The sequence below is a fragment of the Meriones unguiculatus genome, chromosome 1, assembly GCF_030254825.1.
Source record: "Meriones unguiculatus strain TT.TT164.6M chromosome 1, Bangor_MerUng_6.1, whole genome shotgun sequence".
NCBI lineage: Eukaryota > Metazoa > Chordata > Mammalia > Rodentia > Muridae > Meriones > Meriones unguiculatus.
Genome location: NC_083349.1, coordinates 179,937,250 through 179,954,603, shown reverse-complemented (window position 1 = coordinate 179,954,603; position 17,354 = coordinate 179,937,250). Strand labels below are relative to the sequence as shown.

At 53.5% G+C, this 17,354-nt stretch overlaps 1 protein-coding gene across 5 annotated transcripts; it reads left to right on the top strand.

The window, feature by feature from the left end:
* Positions 1-1,429: 1,429 nt before the first annotated feature.
* Abcg4 (ATP binding cassette subfamily G member 4) lies at positions 1,430-16,584 on the top strand. Of its 5 annotated transcripts, none has more exons than XM_021659396.2 (15): positions 1,432-2,034; positions 2,629-2,878; positions 7,201-7,318; positions 7,429-7,561; positions 7,673-7,723; positions 7,894-8,039; positions 9,419-9,542; positions 9,656-9,770; positions 9,964-10,106; positions 10,921-11,019; positions 11,254-11,422; positions 11,529-11,629; positions 14,332-14,490; positions 14,607-14,725; positions 14,898-16,584. In XM_021659396.2, the coding sequence occupies exons 2-15, from the start codon at positions 2,641-2,643 to the stop codon at positions 15,121-15,123; spliced, it is 1,941 nt and encodes a 646-aa protein (XP_021515071.1). In that variant the 5' UTR covers positions 1,432-2,034; positions 2,629-2,640; the 3' UTR covers positions 15,124-16,584. The 5 variants fall into 5 exon arrangements, with proteins under 5 accessions (XP_021515074.1, XP_021515071.1, XP_021515070.1 ...); XM_021659395.2 differs by having other exon boundaries at positions 1,432-2,079; XM_021659398.2 differs by lacking the exon at positions 1,432-2,034 and adding an exon at positions 2,189-2,365.
* Positions 16,585-17,354: the final 770 nt, after the last annotated feature.

The following is a 17,354-nucleotide window of genomic DNA, read 5'->3' as shown; positions in this document are numbered from 1 at the left end:
TATCCTTCCTTTGGATTTGTTATGACTGTTTCTTGTTTTGTTTGTTTGTTTCTTTATTTTTGTTTTTGTTTCTATGAGTAGCCTTGGCTGTCCTGGACTCACTTTGTAAACCAGGGTAGCCTTGAACTCACAGAGATCTGCCTGCCTCTGCCTCTCAGAGCGCTGGAACTACATTCTACCATTCCCAGCTTTGGGCATGTTCTTTTATCTTTCTATTTCTCAGTTTCTTTTCTCCAAAGGAAGGTTGTAAAACCTGCCTCATATGCAGATCTCTAGAAGTTTGAGGCCAGCCTGATCTACTTATTGAGTTCTAGGCCAGCCAAAGTTACATAGTGAGACCCTGTCTCAACAAAGTAAAACAAAAACCCTGCCTCATAGAGATGTTAAGATTTACTGAGAATGTCTGGTTCATAGTAGTTGTTCAATAAACACAACTGTTAGTCCTGGTGTTTATAAATGTTTATAATCACTGCACTCTAGAGGTGGTGGCAGGAGGACTGGGGCAGTCGAAGCCAGCCTCAGCAACAGTCTGAGTCAGTGAGATCCTCTCTCTCTCTTTCTCTCTTTCACACACACACACACACACACACACACACACACACAGCAATCACTGAAGAATTGTCTGTCAGGAGGCGTTGGAAATTAACTTGAAGAATGGAGGCTCCATCTGGAAAACGGAAAGGCTGATCCTAAGAAATGGCCATAGGTGGGACAGGGGATGAAGGGAAAGACTGGATCCCAAACCGCGGAGACCCTCATAGTTTCAGGGTGGGACACGGACATACCCTGCGGAGAGGCTTAGGTAGGGTGGGGAGGCAGTAGTAGCAGCAGCCTAAGTCTCCCTCCTATGTGTCTCCCGGGGTGACAGGTGGGGACTAAAAGGCTCAGGTCACGTGTGTTGGCTCGTTAACCTACTTACCCCTCTAAGACATAGAGGACAGGGCGGACCGGGGCTAGGTGTAACAGTTTGAGAAAGGGCCGAAACGAGGGGTGTGAGGTGTGGGGCTGTTAGTGTAAGCACTCTTGAGGACTCGGAGCCCACGCTTGTAGGGTGAGAGAGAGAAGGCGCACGCACAGTAAAAGATGCCCAGGACTATCTGGAGAGCCTTGTGCATGCCCTGGAGCCTCCAGATCAGCCTCCGCTGGCTTGGAGCCCTGTACCCGGCTGGAGGGATAAAGACTGTCATGGCCAAAGCAGGCTGTGACTGGGTCCCAGGTTAACCTTGGAGCTGCCTGCGAGGATTGTCACAACCAGGGCCCCCTCTCTCTTCATAACTAGTGTCCTCTCGAGCCCTTAGAAGTAAATAGGTGTGGGAGAGGCTGTCTCAAAAAAGTCCCAAGAATTATACCCTCAGAATTACCCACAGAAGTCCTTCCTACTTTAGGGCTGGGCGGGGCTGAGCTCCAAAGCTGAACTGGAAGAGATAAGCAATGAGGGGTTTGTGTGCGCAGATAGACCGACAGCTTCCCAGCCTCCTGGGCACGATGGAGCCTGCACCCTACCGCCCAGAGATCCACCCCTCCGAGTGACTTCAGGTCTCCTTCCCTTAGCGACCTCGCGCTTGACCTTTGGCCGCTGGCCCGCAGTCCTGGTTCCACAAACGCGCCCCCTGCGGGCCCCCACTCTGCAGGCGTTTCTCTCGCTACCTCCATCCTTGCCACCCGCGGGGCGTGGGGTGGCGCGGGCCCTTTAAGAAGCAGCAGGACCGGCGAGCAGAAGCTTGGAAGGGAGCGAACACTGTCGCCCGCCCCGACTAGCTCGAGAGGACAGGCGCTGGACACCAGACTAGGAAAACCCGGGGGGGTTATCCAAGCGGGGTCCGGGCGAGACCTCAACCATCCCTGCGCAACCGTGTCATCCTTTTTGACCCGAGTCCAGCCTGCTTCTAACTGCCCGCCCTGGCCTAGCCCCGCCCCGGCCCGGGCCACCGGGACAGGGAGCCGGGGCGCCGGTGCCGCAGCCGGAGGCAGGTGAGAGCCGGGAGTGTCCACCTCCCGCGCCGCAGCGCTGAGCATCCGGGTCGAGCATCTCCGGTGAGCATCTCTGCTGAGCATCCTTGCGTCGCACGGCACGTCAAGGTGACCAGGCGAGCGGTGGGGGGTGGGGGGGCGGGGGGACCAGAGGGTCGGCCTGGAGCGTCTGGGGTCTGCGGCCGTCTTTGGGGGGACAGTCCGGAGGCACACGGCCAGCGGCGCGGGAGAGGCAGGCCGGCCCGAGGAGCCGCACCAGTCGGTGCAGGGGGGGTGGGGGGTCTCAGAGCCAAGGCCAAAGCCTCCCCAGGGCCCACCCTGCACCTCCCGGCCTCCCCGACCTCCAAGCGGTGGCCGCCCTCGCCCGGCCCCCGGGGACTGCCCGGCCTGCGGGGTAAGGAGATTAAGGCCGGGACGGGGAGGGTGGAGCGGGCACGGCTTTCGACAGGCTGGGACTGCCTAGGACCGAGGAGAGGTAGCGACTGAGTGTCACTGCACCCGGCCGGGACGAGGGGTGCGGACAGTTGGGGATCTGCCCTAAGAAGGAGGCAGGGGTGGGTGGGTGGGGAGTGGAGGCGGGGCAGCCTCGGAAAGCTATGGCGCCTTGAGCAAGGGCTGGGGGGTCTGCCCTGAGCTCAGCAGGCCCTCTCCCTGCAGGCCGGCTGCGTGATGGCGGAGAAGGCACTGGAAGCCGTGGGCTGTGGACTGGGGCCTGGGGCTGTGGCCATGGCCGTGGCACTGGAGGACGGGGCAGAGCCCCCTGTGCTGACCACACACCTAAAGAAGGTGGAGAACCACATCACTGAAGCGCAGCGCTTCTCTCACCTGCCAAAGCGCTCTGCTGTGGACATCGAGTTTGTGGAACTGTCCTATTCCGTGCGGGAGGGGCCCTGCTGGCGCAAACGGGGTAGGTGGGAGACCCGTGGGGCGGGGGCGGGGGGAACAGGGGTTCTGGCTGAGTTACCTCTCCAGAAGCATAAGGCCTGGGGTGCCTCACTCTGCGAGCTCTGTGAGCCCTAACCCTCATTGGCTGGACGCAGTTGGGGTGCAAGATTCCTGCTCCCCATATCTGCCAACACTGTGGGAAGCTAAGTTCAATGGCTATTGAAGCTTTCTCTTCTAAGTAGACCTATGACCTCTGGTCCTTGAATTGTCTCTCAGTCTCTCTCAGTCCAGTCTCTCTTTTTCTCAGTCTCTCAGACTGTCTGTCTGTCTTTCCTCCTGACTGACTGTCTCTGTCTCTCTGTGTTTGACTCTGTCTTTGTGCCTGTGAAGGCTGGCTCGGGGAAGGGGTCGCTCTGTCTGTGGAAGCTGCCTTCAACGTCCAACAGTATCCTTACACCTATTTTTAAAGATGTTCTCATTCCTAACATCTTACTTCATTCAGCTCTTGCCAGGAGGGTGGGGATGAGACAGAAGGGATGTCATCCTCATGTCACCAATGAGGAAACTGAGGCTTGGGGAAGTTGAATAACCTGACCAATGTCCCCATGCTAGTTAGTAAGAGGCAGAGCAGGGCCCAAAGCCTAGGAGCTCCGAAGTCACCCCTCCTCCCTTCTCTCCATCAGGACGGGTTTTCTCGAGCCCCTGACCTGGGCTGGGCTGGGCTGGGAACCTAGAGGTTGGGCTGGGTTTGTTTCTCAGAGCTGGGTGTGGAGCTGAGACAGTGTCCTCTGAGGCTTAAGAAATAGCTTTGGGGTGCTTCAGAACAGGGCTCGGTGTGAGCTGTCTCTACATGTTTGCCTGCGTCCATAGGTGACTGAAGGGTCCTGGGGGTTTGGCCAGTGGACCCCAAGTCCCTAAGCAGTCTCTTTCCTTCTCAGAGCAGCTCTCTCTCGGAACGATGAGGTCCTTGCTATTTCCTTGGCCTTTGGAACTGTGTGGTGAAGAGAAAGGTGGCCACATTAGGCATTTCTTATCAGGGTGGTGGGTGCGCCGGCTAGGGACTCCTCCCTTTTGACCTTGCCAGCCTCATCTCCACTCTTATTCATTTTGCTGTCCTCTAGCTCCGGCCCTTTTTCTGCCCTCTGCCCTCCTTTGCCTGGCTTCTCTGTTCTTTGGCTCCCTTTCCCCTCTGGAGAGGACAGAAGGAAATGAAGGGTGGCAGAGATGGGGAAGTGTAAGAAATCCATCCCGGGGAGACTTCTGCCTCCCTTGGGTGAGGATCTGTCACCAGTCTCCTCCAACTGTCTATGACATTTATTTTTCTAAACACACTCAATTAATTATTAGTGATGCCACTTAATAACATAATAACCCTATTAAGTCTTTGGGAGGGAATAATACTGTCTGTTTTTTAATGGTGCTGGGGACGGAAGACAGGGCCTTATGCTAGGCAAGCACTTTACCATGAGCTACATCTCAACCAATTATTATTGATGAGGAATCACAGATGCTAATGACTTAGAGACTTGCCAGTCACAATGGCACACACCTGTAATCTCAGCACTGCGGAGGCTGAGGCAGGATGGTCGAGAGTTCAAGGCCAGCCTGGAGTACATAGGAAGACCTCCCTCATCTCCAAAAACCTAAAAATAAATAAATAAATTAAATTAAAGTATTTACTGATTTGACAAAACTACTGACTGAAGCACGACACATTGGTGTCTCTCAGCGGAGGTCTGGGGCCTCTCATGGGCTGAGCAGTTGTGATACAGGGGGAGTTAAGAGACAAATGTTTTTTTTCAGCTCCAGGGAAGCTGTGTGGCCCTTGGCAAGCTGAATACCTGCCCTCTCTTGGCCCAACTTTCCTCATAGGTTTCTTGAGAGCTTAGCTGAGTTGGTATCTTTGAGAAAGGCAAGTGAGTGTAAGATGATATTTGTGGCAGGCCTTGGGTTTGACTGGCATCGGCTCTGGCATCAGACTGTGATGAAATGAGGGGAAGGTTCGCGGTTGCAGTTTCTTCCCTTGCACAAGCAGCCACTTCGGTGAGTGGCTCTGCAGAGCGACCACTGGAGAGTGCTACAGCACCTTTCTGGTTGACCAAGGGGACCTTGGCCAGAGTGCTGAGACCAGGGAACTTTCCTCTCCCCAGGAAGGAGCTGGCTGTGTGGCCTTGGGTGGGTTGATGGCTGTGGGCTCCAGCTGCCTAATCTATGCTGGGGGATCGTCTAAGGGTGAATAGGCATGAACAGGCAGTCAGACAGTGGGCGTGGGTCGGTCCCAGAGGGGCATGGACAGTGGGTTACATAAGGTAAATTCATCTCTGCTAAGGAGTGGGCTTTGGACTAGGGGAGGGATGAAGGCTGGAGTCCTCGTCACAGTAGATCTGTGAACTTAACAGACACCTCCCGTCAGTTGGCCCTGTACAGTCTCTGCCTTCTGTCCCCTGGACTACAATGTAGCTGTGCCTTCTCTCTTGAAGCCTGAAGGCTTCTGTTGTTCCTCCTGAGCTCCAATGCCACCTCTCCCATGAAGCCACTCCTGGTTTCCACCTCACTGCCCACCCTCAGAGGGTGACTTGCTGTAGTTTCATACCCACTGTTTGCTCTTCTCTCTAGCTCTAATTTTACTTCCACTCACACCATAGGTATTTTTTTGGTCCATTTCTCTTACCTAGTCTGTCGAAAGCAGAAACAGTGTTCTGCTTAACGCACAGAGATCTCAATAAGCCTTTGTCAAATAGGATTGTAACACACCTTGTGAAAGGCACTGTACGTGCCAGGCCCCGAGCCATCTGCTTTACATATGTTAGCTCACTGACTCCTCACAGCAACCCTCTGAGGTAGGCACTGCCAGCCTCACTTTACCCGTGAGGGACCCGGAGCTCAGAGAGGTTAAGCAACTTGCCTCAGGTCACACAGCTGGTAACGTGGATCCGGAGTTTGAAGCAAGCAGATGCTCCTGACTCCATACTGGGATATGCAGGTGCTGCTTCCCACTGAGTGACTGCCAGAGGAGGTTTGACTGGCCATGTTGGGGCTGGAGAGACGAGCTTGTAAAGCAGCAAAGAAGGGATTTCCTTTTCCTAGGATGGAGCAAAAGGGCCGAGAAAACTTGCTCACCGAGCACCTGCTACATGCCAGACTGACAAGGAGGATGAGTAAGACACGGACCTTTCCCCCAACATGTTGCCCGAGTGAGAGGCCTAGGGAGAGGTGTGGGTATAGGCACATGGAGTGACAAACACGATGGCGTCTGAAGAGTAATGCAGGAACATAGGACAAGCAGCCGGCCTGGGCTGTTGGGTGGGAGTGTCCTCAGACAGTGTCAGAGCGCTGTGATAAGGAGAGAGTCTTGGTCTTTTAGGACCTAGCTAGAGCCATTCACGGAGGTGTCAGCGTTCCCACAGCCCTCGACGCCCCCTCCTGGACTCTCACACTTGTCATGTCTAGGGGGACAGGATGGGAGGGTGGGAGCTGCTGTGTAAGAACTGGGTAACTCAATTCCGCTCAGCCATGGCTAGTTCATCCGTGACTGAGCCTCTTCTAAGATCCTCCGTCTCGATGGCTCGGTGTTTCTGTGTCTACGTCTGTCTCTCTGTCTCTGTCTCTCTGTCTGCCTCTCTGTCACTCTGTCTCTCTCGTGTGTGCTCATGCATGCAGGTGGGAACCAGAAGCCAACTTCCGATGTTATTTCCCAAAAGCCATCCATCCATTCATCCACCTTGCTCTTTGAGTTTGGGGTCTATGGCCAGCCAGTGAGGTCCAGGGAGCTACCTGTCTTGCCCTTTTCAGCACTGGGATAACAAGCATGCACCACCAACCCCAGGCTTTTCTGTTGTTGTTATCAAAGAGTCATTTTTTTATTCAAAAATGTGTATGTGGTGAGGGGCGCTAACATGTGAGTGTAGTGCCTGCGGAGCCCAGAAGAGGGCATCCTATCTCCTGGAGCTAGAGTTACTGGTATATGTGAGTCACTGAGTCACATATTAGGAATGTGAGTAGCACCTGCTTTTAACTGGGGGGGGGGGGGGGGGAGGGAGCATCTTTCCTGCACCTTTTTGTTTGCTTTGTTTTGTTTTAGACAGAGTTTCCGACTCTGTAGCCCAGGCTGTCTTGGAGCTCACAGCAATCTCCCTGTCTCAACTTCCCAAGCTGGGATCACTAAACACAGGTTAAGCAAGGCAGTTTAAGTGGGCTCTTGGGGTGGAAATTAGGGTCCTTCCTTGTGCTTGTGTGGTAAGCATTCTGCTGACTGAGCCGTCTCCCCACGGCCTCTCTTTATGAGTTTTGAGGATGCCTTTGATCCATTAGCCCTTACCAGTGACTCCCCTGTTCTTGCTGCAGGTTACAAGACCCTCCTCAAGTGCCTGTCTGGTAAGTTCTGCCGTCGGGAACTGATTGGCATCATGGGCCCCTCTGGGGCCGGCAAGTCCACGTTCATGAACATCTTGGCAGGGTACAGGTGAGCATGAAGAGTGGAAATGGGTCAGGGCTCAGGGAGGGGGCACAGGGGGAGCACAGGAGGTGTGCTGAGGTGACTTTGGTGCTCACTGCCCACCAACCTTCCTGCAGGGAGTCTGGGATGAAAGGGCAGATCCTGGTTAATGGGAGGCCACGAGATCTGAGGACCTTCCGCAAGATGTCCTGCTACATCATGCAGGACGACATGCTCCTGCCGCACCTCACAGTCCTGGAAGCCATGATGGTGAGGAGAGGGCGGCCTCCTCCTCCTCCAAGCTCCCCTTCTGTCACCGGCTGACGGGGCTGAGCAGGAACCAAGCATGCACGCCTTTCTCACTTGCTTATCGCCTTTTAGGTCTCTGCCAACCTGAAGCTGAGTGAGAAGCAAGAGGTGAAGAAGGAGCTGGTAAGTGGGGTAGGGGAGCAAGGGGTGGAGCCCGCCTGAGGCTTATGAGTTCTGGGCCACAGGCTGGGTGGGGAACAAGGGCGTAAGGGCAATGCTCTGTGAAAGTGGGCTGGTGCTTAGGTGAAGCAGAGATTCTGAGGCTGACTGGGGCTGGGGGGCGGTGCCTGCAGGTGACAGAGATCCTGACAGCCCTGGGACTGATGTCCTGCTCTCACACGAGGACAGCCCTGCTCTCTGGAGGGCAGAGGAAGCGCCTGGCCATTGCCCTGGAACTGGTCAACAACCCTCCCGTCATGTTCTTTGATGAGCCCACCAGGTAGCTCCCTGCTTCTCCTGACCCGGGGTTTCCCCCTTTCGGCCCTAAGCCAGGGCTGGATGTGGAGTCTGGTTAATGGCTCCGTGGCTGGGGACTGTATACCCTGCTTGCAGCCTTCTGGGGACCCCATCTTTGCTAATCCGGTAGAGCCACGCCACCCTGCCTTTCATCCAGGTGGAGATCTGGATGTTCCCCCCACACATAACATTTCCCTCTCCTCTCCCCCGCAGCCATTACTCATCAAATCAATTTGGTAGCTCTCACATTTGCCCAGTCCCATTCCTAAGGCTTGAGCTCAGGACATCATGAAGACTCATCTCCCTGTCTTCAGTCTCCCAGGCACTTTCCTCCAACCTGTGGCCAAGAATGGGCTTTCTAAATGACAAGCCTAGCAAGCTCCACTCTCCTGCAATGAGTCCCCTTTGCCCTCAAAATAGTCAGGTGGCTTCTTCTCTGGTCTTTCATATTTCATGTTCTAATAACGCTGATCTGCCTGCCATTCCCATCGCACCCTGGGTTTCATGCCCCTCGCTATGTCTTCTGTGTGGAATGCCCTTCACCATGACACCTTCCATTGTCCTGTCACTAGCTTAACTCTTGCTCTTTCTAGACTCAGCAACCTTCTCTGGCTATCCTCCAACCCCTGGCTACAGCACAGCATGGCTGATCCCTGGCTAGTCTTTCAGCTGCTGTTGCTATTGCACTTTTTTACATCTCCTCAAGTCAACCACGAGCTTGTCGGTCTCCCTCTAGACCAATCTAACATGAGCCTTTGACATCCCAGTGCCTGCTATGCAACAGGTGCTCGGCATACTTCTTTTAAACTGAGCAGTGCTCTGGGCTTGCAAATATCTGAGCCACACAGGTGTGCAGGATACAGGGGCTCGTCCTACTTTGCTTTCTATTGCTGTAACAAAGGCCATGGCTAAAAGCAATGTGGGGAGGGAGGGAAGGGTTTATTTGGCGCACACGTTCAGATGACAGTCCAGAGTTGAGGGAAGTGAGGGCAGGAACCCAAGCAGGAGCAGCCAGCCGTAGGGACTGTGGGGAATGCTGGTTATCAGCCTGTCCTCTGAGGCTTTGTCGGCTTTCTTTTTATACAACTAACAGGGAGTGACACTACCCACCATGGGCTATGCCCTTCCACATCAACCATTTTCAGGAAAATGTCCCCACCAGCCACTCTGACAGGGACATCTTCTCAAATAATGCTCCCTCTTTCCGAATGACTTTAGTCTGTGCCAAATTGACCCAAGCTAACCAGGCCAGAGGGGTGCCTTCCCACTAGTTGTGTCCCGTTCACGGAAGCTGCCCCACCTCACTCACCCCCTCTCAGCCGCATCCACCTCACTGGTCCCTGGTGACCTCTCTCTGGACAGCGGTCTAGACAGCGCTTCTTGTTTCCAAGTGGTGTCCCTCATGAAGTCCCTGGCCCACGGGGGCCGCACCGTCATCTGCACCATCCACCAGCCCAGCGCCAAGCTCTTTGAGATGTTCGACAAGGTCAGTATCCCTGGGCTCCCAAGAAGACTGGCCTGTGATAGAGGGACAGAGGTGTCAGTGGGGTGACCCAGTCCGCGGGTCGTGTTTTCCTCATGTGCTCCTTTCTGCCTCAGCTCTACATCCTAAGCCAGGGACAGTGCATCTTCAAGGGCGTGGTTACCAATCTGATACCCTATCTGAAGGGGCTTGGCTTGCACTGCCCCACCTACCACAACCCGGCCGACTTCAGTAAGTAGGGGTTCCTGTGAGGAGGTGGGAGACAGAAGAGGGCCAGACACTGGGTTTGGATTGTGGAGGCCTCTTGGGGGCTGAGAGCCCATTGTCACTTGCTTTCCCCCCACACACACCAAAAAAGGGATTGCACTGCCCTTGGGACCCAAGGGTGAAGCTTAGCTGAGCACTCTGCTCTGTGTCCCCCTAGTCATTGAGGTGGCCTCTGGAGAGTATGGAGACCTGAACCCCATGCTGTTCAGGGCTGTGCAGAATGGCCTTTGCACCATGGCCGAGAAGAAGAGCAGCCCTGAGAAGAATGAGGTCCCTGCCCACTGCCCCACTTGCCCTCCGGTGAGTGGGGTGGAAAGGGCAGAGTTGGGGAGGGGAGATGGGATCACAGACAATGACCCTGCCAAACAGCTGTCTCCAGAGGCATTGTCGCCTCTGTGTAATGGGAAGCCTAGTACTTGAAACAGACCGTGTCCTCTCCTGAGCTTTGGTCTTCTCATCCAGTGGTTCCTCCAGAGTTCCCACGGGCATCCTGGGTGCTCTGACGTCAGTACCTGCTCAGGGCCCATCTGGAAAGTGTGGCCAAGGTAGTTGCTGACCTCGGAGCCAGTTGCTGTCATCTCTAACCCAGAGGTGACCACACTAGCTTCCCAGAACAGGTGGGAGACTGGATAGCAGATCACATTGGCTCTTAGCAGGCCACTGGGGCAGCCAGTGTCCACGCAGTGCCAGATCCCTTCCTTAGATGAGATGCCATCACTCTTGAAAGCCAGAAGCTTGGCTGTTGTTTTTACTTGTTGTCAGCATTGTTAATCCAGTGGCCCTATACAAACAATTATGGTCTTAGAGTTAGTGGTAGTGGAGTGAAGAAGAAACCAGTCAGATGAGCCAGCGGGGGTCCTTGACTCCTTCCTGTCTCCCACCTCCCAAGGACCTTTATCCTGCTCTCTCTCTCTCTCTCTTCCCCTCCCACCCTCAATCTCCCTGAGGTTCTCACCCCTAAACCCAGCTTCTAGGTGAGCAGCTCAGGGCCAGAGGCTCCTTCTTCTGCAGGCCTGGGCGCTGTCCTGGGAAGAGCTCGTGACTCTCCCGTCTCTGAGCAGGACGGGGAGAGGGTGGCAGGGTACCTTCACCTGGTCCCGTTTCTTCTCCCTAGGAAATGGATCCCATTGAGAGCCACACTTTCGCCACCAGCACGCTCACCCAGTTCTGCATCCTGTTCAGGAGGACTTTCCTATCCATCCTCAGGGACACGGTGAGACAGCAAGCTGAGGGGCAGGAGGTGTCGGCCGGACCTCCTGGGCCATAGAATCGCAGTAGCTGGAAGGGGAACTGGGGACACTGTCCTCCCATGTGATGTACCTTGGCTCTGTGTGCCTGAAGGGCACCCCAGAATACCCATGCTAGCATGGCCTTCCCTGTGTCCCCTCACCCCCACTCCCTCTCCTCGGCCTGAGACAAATACTTCTCTTGTTGACCTTGGCCATAGGTCCTGACCCACTTGCGGTTCATGTCACACGTGCTGATTGGCGTGCTCATTGGCCTCCTCTACCTACACATTGGTGATGACGCCAGCAAGGTCTTCAACAACACAGGCTTTCTCTTCTTCTCCATGCTCTTCATCATGTTCGCAGCCCTCATGCCGACTGTGCTCACCTGTGAGCTGACCTGCCTGGCTAATAGGACGGGGTGGGAGGGGGAGCGCTGGGCATGAGGCAGGGGCCAAGGCTTAGCCTGTGGAGCCTGACCTCCCTGTGCCCTCAGTTCCCTTAGAGATGGCCGTCTTTATGAGGGAGCACTTGAACTACTGGTATAGCCTCAAAGCATATTACCTGGCCAAGACCATGGCTGATGTGCCCTTTCAGGTAAGTCTCTTCCCGATACTGCCTCCAGCAGGCTCATAGGTGAGCTCGTCGAATGCGTGGTCTAATGGGACCAGAAATAGCCAGGTGGAGTGGCTCACCTCATCCCAACACTTGGTAGGGGGTGGGGTAGAGGTGGAGGGAGGGGGTGCTGAGACAGGAGGATTGCCATGAAGTCAGGTCCAGCCACAGTGTGGATACCTGTCCCTAAATAAATAAATAAATAAATAAATAAATAAGGTGACCATAATTGCAGAATAACGAATGTCTCTACTTATAAGCAGCAGAGAACTCTTAGGCTTTGGAGCCTTCCTTGCTTGCAAGCTGTAGGACCCTGGGCAAGCCACCCAGCGCTCTGCTTCAGTGCCTCCACCTGGAAAACGGGATGGCACTAGAGTCTTCCTCAGAGTTGTGCTTTAGGATTAAATGTGAATGCATATGAAGTTTAAATTTTAATTTACATGTTTGCTGTTTTGAGACAGAGTCTCCCTACATCGCTGTCTTGGAGCTCACTCTGTGGACCAGGCTGGCCTTGAACTCAGAGAGATCCACCTGCCTCTGCCTCCCGAGTGCATACCCGGCATTTTTTTTTTTTTTTTTTTACATTTACTTATTTATCTTGTGTGTATATATACGCGTTTGTGCCACAGTATATGTGGGCAGGTCAGAGGGCAGCACACAGAATTCACTCATCTTCCTCTAATATGTGGATTCTAAGGACTGAACTCTGTCTGGCTTGGCAAGCAAGCGCGTTTACCTGCTGAGCCAACTTGCTGGCTCCCAATACAGTTTTTAGAAGAGAGATTGTCACATACCAGCTGGGCATTTGTTTTTTTGTTTGTTGTTTGTTTGATTTTGTTTGTTTGTTTGTTTGTTTTTGAAGACAGGGTTTTTCTGTGTAGCCTTGGCTGTACTGGAGACAGGCTGGCCTCGAGTCTGCCTCCCTGAGTGCTGGGATTACAGGCCTGCGCCACGGCTGGTATTTGTTAAACACATTGCCACCTTGTTCAAAGCGTCAGGGTCACCAGTAATCCTTTGTGCGAGTTGCAGAAAAATGTCCCTTAGCTAGGTGGGGTTGGGCACACTGATAATTCATGTGCTTGGAAGACGAAGCAGGGTGATTAGGACTTCAAGGTCATCCATGGCTACATACGGAGTTTGAAACCAGAATGGGCTATGTGAGACGCTTGTCTCAAACAAATAAATAGCAAAAGAGGAGGCAGATGTTGTCCTGTGCCATGTACAGAGCTTAGAGAAATACAAGCTAGAGCTTGGCCTCTGTCTGGAAGCTGGGAGCCTTTGTACAGGAAACAACCTGTACACCTGTAGCTACCAAGCCAAGTTCCTGTTTCCCATGGGCTTGTGCTTTCTCTCTTTCTTCAGACAAGGTCTCACTCTGTGGCATAGGGATGAAGGGATGGGCATAGAAAGCCTGTCATTCATACATGATGTCTGGGGTTCCACTCTTGGCACTGCCAATGGGGAAAATATTCATTCTGCTCTCTGCTCTGCTCTGCTCTCCTCTATTCTATTCTATTTTCTATTAAGTTTTCTGAATCAAGGCCTCAATCTGTAAGCCCAGGCTGTACTGGAACTGACTACTTAGACCAGGCTGACCTTGAACTTGTAACAATCCCCCTGCCTCTGCCTTGCAAGTGTGAAGGAATTGTCATTTCTAGTTGAAGGTTACAACTGATGCTAAAGCAGAATAACCCACTTATCTTATATTTTTTAATGATAAGAGCATCTAGAGTATGCTTATCTAACAAAAAAGACAGATACACTGTAACCTTAGTTACTAGGTACTTAGTGACTTAGTAACTAGGGTCTCCATGGGGTGCTGTAGAGCTCTAGATTTGCCCAGCGCACATGTCTGCTTCCTATGTCAAAAGGTGGCAGCCTCTAGCGGAAACAGAGCTCTCTCCTAGGGGAGTTAATTCTTTAATAATATGAGGAGACTGGAAAAGGGCTCAATCTATAAAAGATTAAAAGGGCTTGCTCTTCATCAGAGAAAAGAGTTCAGTTCCCACCACACGCGTTACAGGGCCCATCAGTGCCTGCAACTCCAGCTCTAGAGGATACAATACCCTCTTTTGGCCTCCATGGTTACTTGCACACACATACAGAGACATATACACATAAATAAAAACAAGTCTTAAATAAATATAATACATGGACTCGTACAAATATGTGTGAGAGAAGGCTCAGTGGTTAGGTGTGTTTGTTGCTTTTGCAGAAGGCCTGAGCTCAGTTACCAGCACTCACATTAGACAGATTACAAATACCTGTAGTGCTAGCTCCAGGGAAGCCAACATCCTTTCTGGCCTCTGTGTGCGCCTACGTAAATGAATGCACACACATATCATACCACACACACACACAGTCAAACACAGACACACATACATACACAGAGACATACATACAATCTCCCCCACCCCCGCCAACCCCCTGGAATGATGGGAAGGACTGTAGATTCTCAGAGGTGGGAGGAGTCACATGCCTGAACCTGTCAGAACAGCGGAACAAAGTTCAATAAGATGTAGTCAGGGAGGAAAAGAACGTGTGTCAGTCTAAAAAGCAGCATGAACATGGAGGCAGCTCAGGGCGGAGGAGCGCTGGGAGCACTTACTCCTCTCTGGTGGGATGACCTAAGTCACCTGCCCTTGGCTGGAAGGTCCCTAACCTCCTCTGTGGCTGCTCCCCAGGTGGTGTGCCCGGTTGTGTACTGCAGCATTGTGTACTGGATGACCGGCCAGCCGGCTGAGACCAGCCGCTTCCTGCTCTTCTCAGCCTTGGCCACAGCCACCGCCTTAGTCGCCCAGTCTTTGGGACTCTTGATTGGCGCTGCCTCCAACTCCCTACAGGTGGGAGGGTTGACACACACACTCGGGGTCTCATGGGAGAAGTCAAGAGCTGCCACGGGGTGGATGGAACCGTGGTCACCCCTGGGACAGCTGAGCTCCTCTGCCCTCTCCTTCAGGTGGCCACCTTCGTGGGCCCAGTCACTGCCATCCCCGTCCTCTTGTTCTCCGGCTTCTTTGTCAGTTTCAAGACCATCCCCACTTACCTGCAGTGGAGCTCCTATCTCTCCTACGTCAGGTCGGTGAGCTTCCCTTCCCACAGGAGGTCCTGCCAGCTCTAAAGGGGCCGTGCCATGTCTGATGTCTGCCCCTGCACCCTGGCTGGCACCTGAGCACCAGAGCTGAGGGATTTGCTGAGGGACAGGGGTCCTGTGCTCTGTGGCTTTGCTCTGATGTCCCTGTTTGCCTAGGTATGGCTTTGAGGGTTTGATCCTGACCATCTACGGCATGGAGCGAGGACACCTGACCTGCTTAGATGAACAGTGTCCGTTCCAGGACCCACAGATCATCTTGCGAGAGCTGGATGTGGAGGAAGCCAAACTCTACATGGACTTCCTGGTCCTGGGCATTTTCTTCCTTGCCCTGCGGCTGCTCGCATACCTTGTGCTCCGTTACCGGGTCAAGTCTGAGAGATAGAGCCTGGCTGCCACCTCTTCGGGGCCGGAAGCCCCCAGCTCCAGTCCTTCGGGACTGTTTTAAACTCAGAGACTTGGGCATTGGTTGCTGGTGCAGCTGCCCTCCTCTCCCTCGGCTACTCCACAGGCTGGCTGCGGGCCTGGGCCCCCAGCGCTCCAGCCCTCTCCATCAAGGCCAGGAGTCTTCCCAAGTTGATGCAGTTTGTAGCTTCCTCCTTACTCTCTCCAACACCTGCATGCAAAGACCGGTGGAGGGGCTGCCCCCCTCTGCGCAAAGCACCCTCCTCTGTTTGCCTGGGAGCCCCATGTTCCCTAGGCCTTGACTTACAAGCTATCAAAGTGACCCCCTCTGGGGTCCCCACCACACTAGTGTTTGTAAACTGCTATCAGGTTGGAGTTCCAGGGCTGGGCCCTGGTGGGGTCCCCAGGGAGCCCCATTATGGACATCGGATGAAGCAAGGAGGGACTCTGGAAGTCTTCTCCTCCTCCCCCTTCCTGCCCACACCCATTTTGGCTAATCTGGACAGTCTGTTGGGACAGAAGCCGGGTTTTCTGTCTGGGCCACCACTCCCAATCCTGGAGATTGGAGAGACCGTGAGCTGTCCCACCCGCTTCCCTGTACCTTTGGTCTGGGTAAGTCTCAGAGGCACCTCTGCAATAACGTCTGTGTCACTCTTTCACCTGCCGTGGGAACTGGAAAATGCACTTTATTCTGGGAGGCGGGGGTAAGCTGGGGAAGCCCCAATCCAACCTCCTTGCTGCTCCTGAAGCTCAGTTCCACGTGCTCATTTCCTCTCCAGAGTTACAGGCACATGAGGGCAACCAGGCAACCTCAGCCCGACACATGCACCGTCCCTTACAGCTCAGAGAGAGAGCGATGGGATGGTGGCACGGAGCTGATGGTGGTGGCTGGAGGGCGGTGCCAACGTCCTCCTGGGGAAATCCCCACTTTGGAGGATAAGTGAGGCTGGTGTGCCCCAGAGTAGTGCCAGGTTCTGCAGGCGTCTATCTCCCAGTCTTTCCTCCCCTTAGGGCCAGGGGTGGCACTGGGTACTGGCCTCCTGGAGGCCAGAACCCAACAAGCACAAGAATGGCCCCAGCTGGCCCCAGCCGCTGCTCCACCATGGCCCTCCTTTTGTGCTCCAAAAGGACACTTGCTCTCCTGCCCCTCCTCCAGCTGTCTGCTGCTCACTCAAACTTCTGTTCACATATTCGCATCTTCCAGTCAGCAGCTGATTCCTGGACAGCAGGGCCTAGATGCCAAGGTGGCAGACCCCTGGAACACTCTGTTTTTCTGGTGGGTCCGGGATCATCCTACATCTGGTTTCCTCTTCCCCAGTCCCTGCACTCATTCCTCTGTACTGGCCCCACATTCTTCTCATTACACAGATGCCAGTTGTATTTGGGGGATTTCACCCATTATTAATAAAACCTATATTTATACAGTATGCAGTGTGTGAATGTGGTCACCTGCTGCCATAGGCTATTGCGCACTTGGCATAATGCCTGCCATCTTTGGGGATCTTGGGGGCAGGGGTGTTAAGTGTTAGGTGTATGTCAAATTCGAGAATGTGTATCTTATGAAATATTTGTGTCACACTTCCTGCCTGACCAAAACTTCAGCGACAACCCACATAGTATTTTGTCGTCATCCCCCTTTTTCAGATGAGAGAAAGGTGACATGGACCCGGAAATGGTAGAAATGGAACCTTGAGGGCTGGGCGTGTAGCTCAGTTGGCAGAGGGCTTGCCTAGCATGACTGAAGACTAGGTTCTCGTGGCTGGGTCGGCAAGCTGTTTGTGGGCACTAATGTCTGTTTCATAGGTATATCACCAACGTGACCCATGACTCTCTCCAGGGCTCATGGAGTCCTGGTAGTGCACAGAGGGGAAGGAGAGTGCCAGTTGGTGGTTTTCAGAAAGGGCAATGGGAAGCAGAAAAGGCCCTTGAGCAGTGGCTCTCAACCTTCCTAATGCTGTGACCCTTTAATACAGCTCCTCATGTTGTGGTGACCCCCAACCGTAAAACTATTTTATTGCTACTTCAGAACTGTAATTTTGCTACTGTTATGAATCATTATATAAATATATGATATGCAACCCCTGTGGGTCACGACCTACAAGTTGAGAACCACTACCCTAGAGCCTTATCTGCCTCATGATGGGAGTGACATGGACTTCATTGGGCTTACTCTAAATTTCTCCTTGTCTTTCCATTTTTATTTTTTTTCCT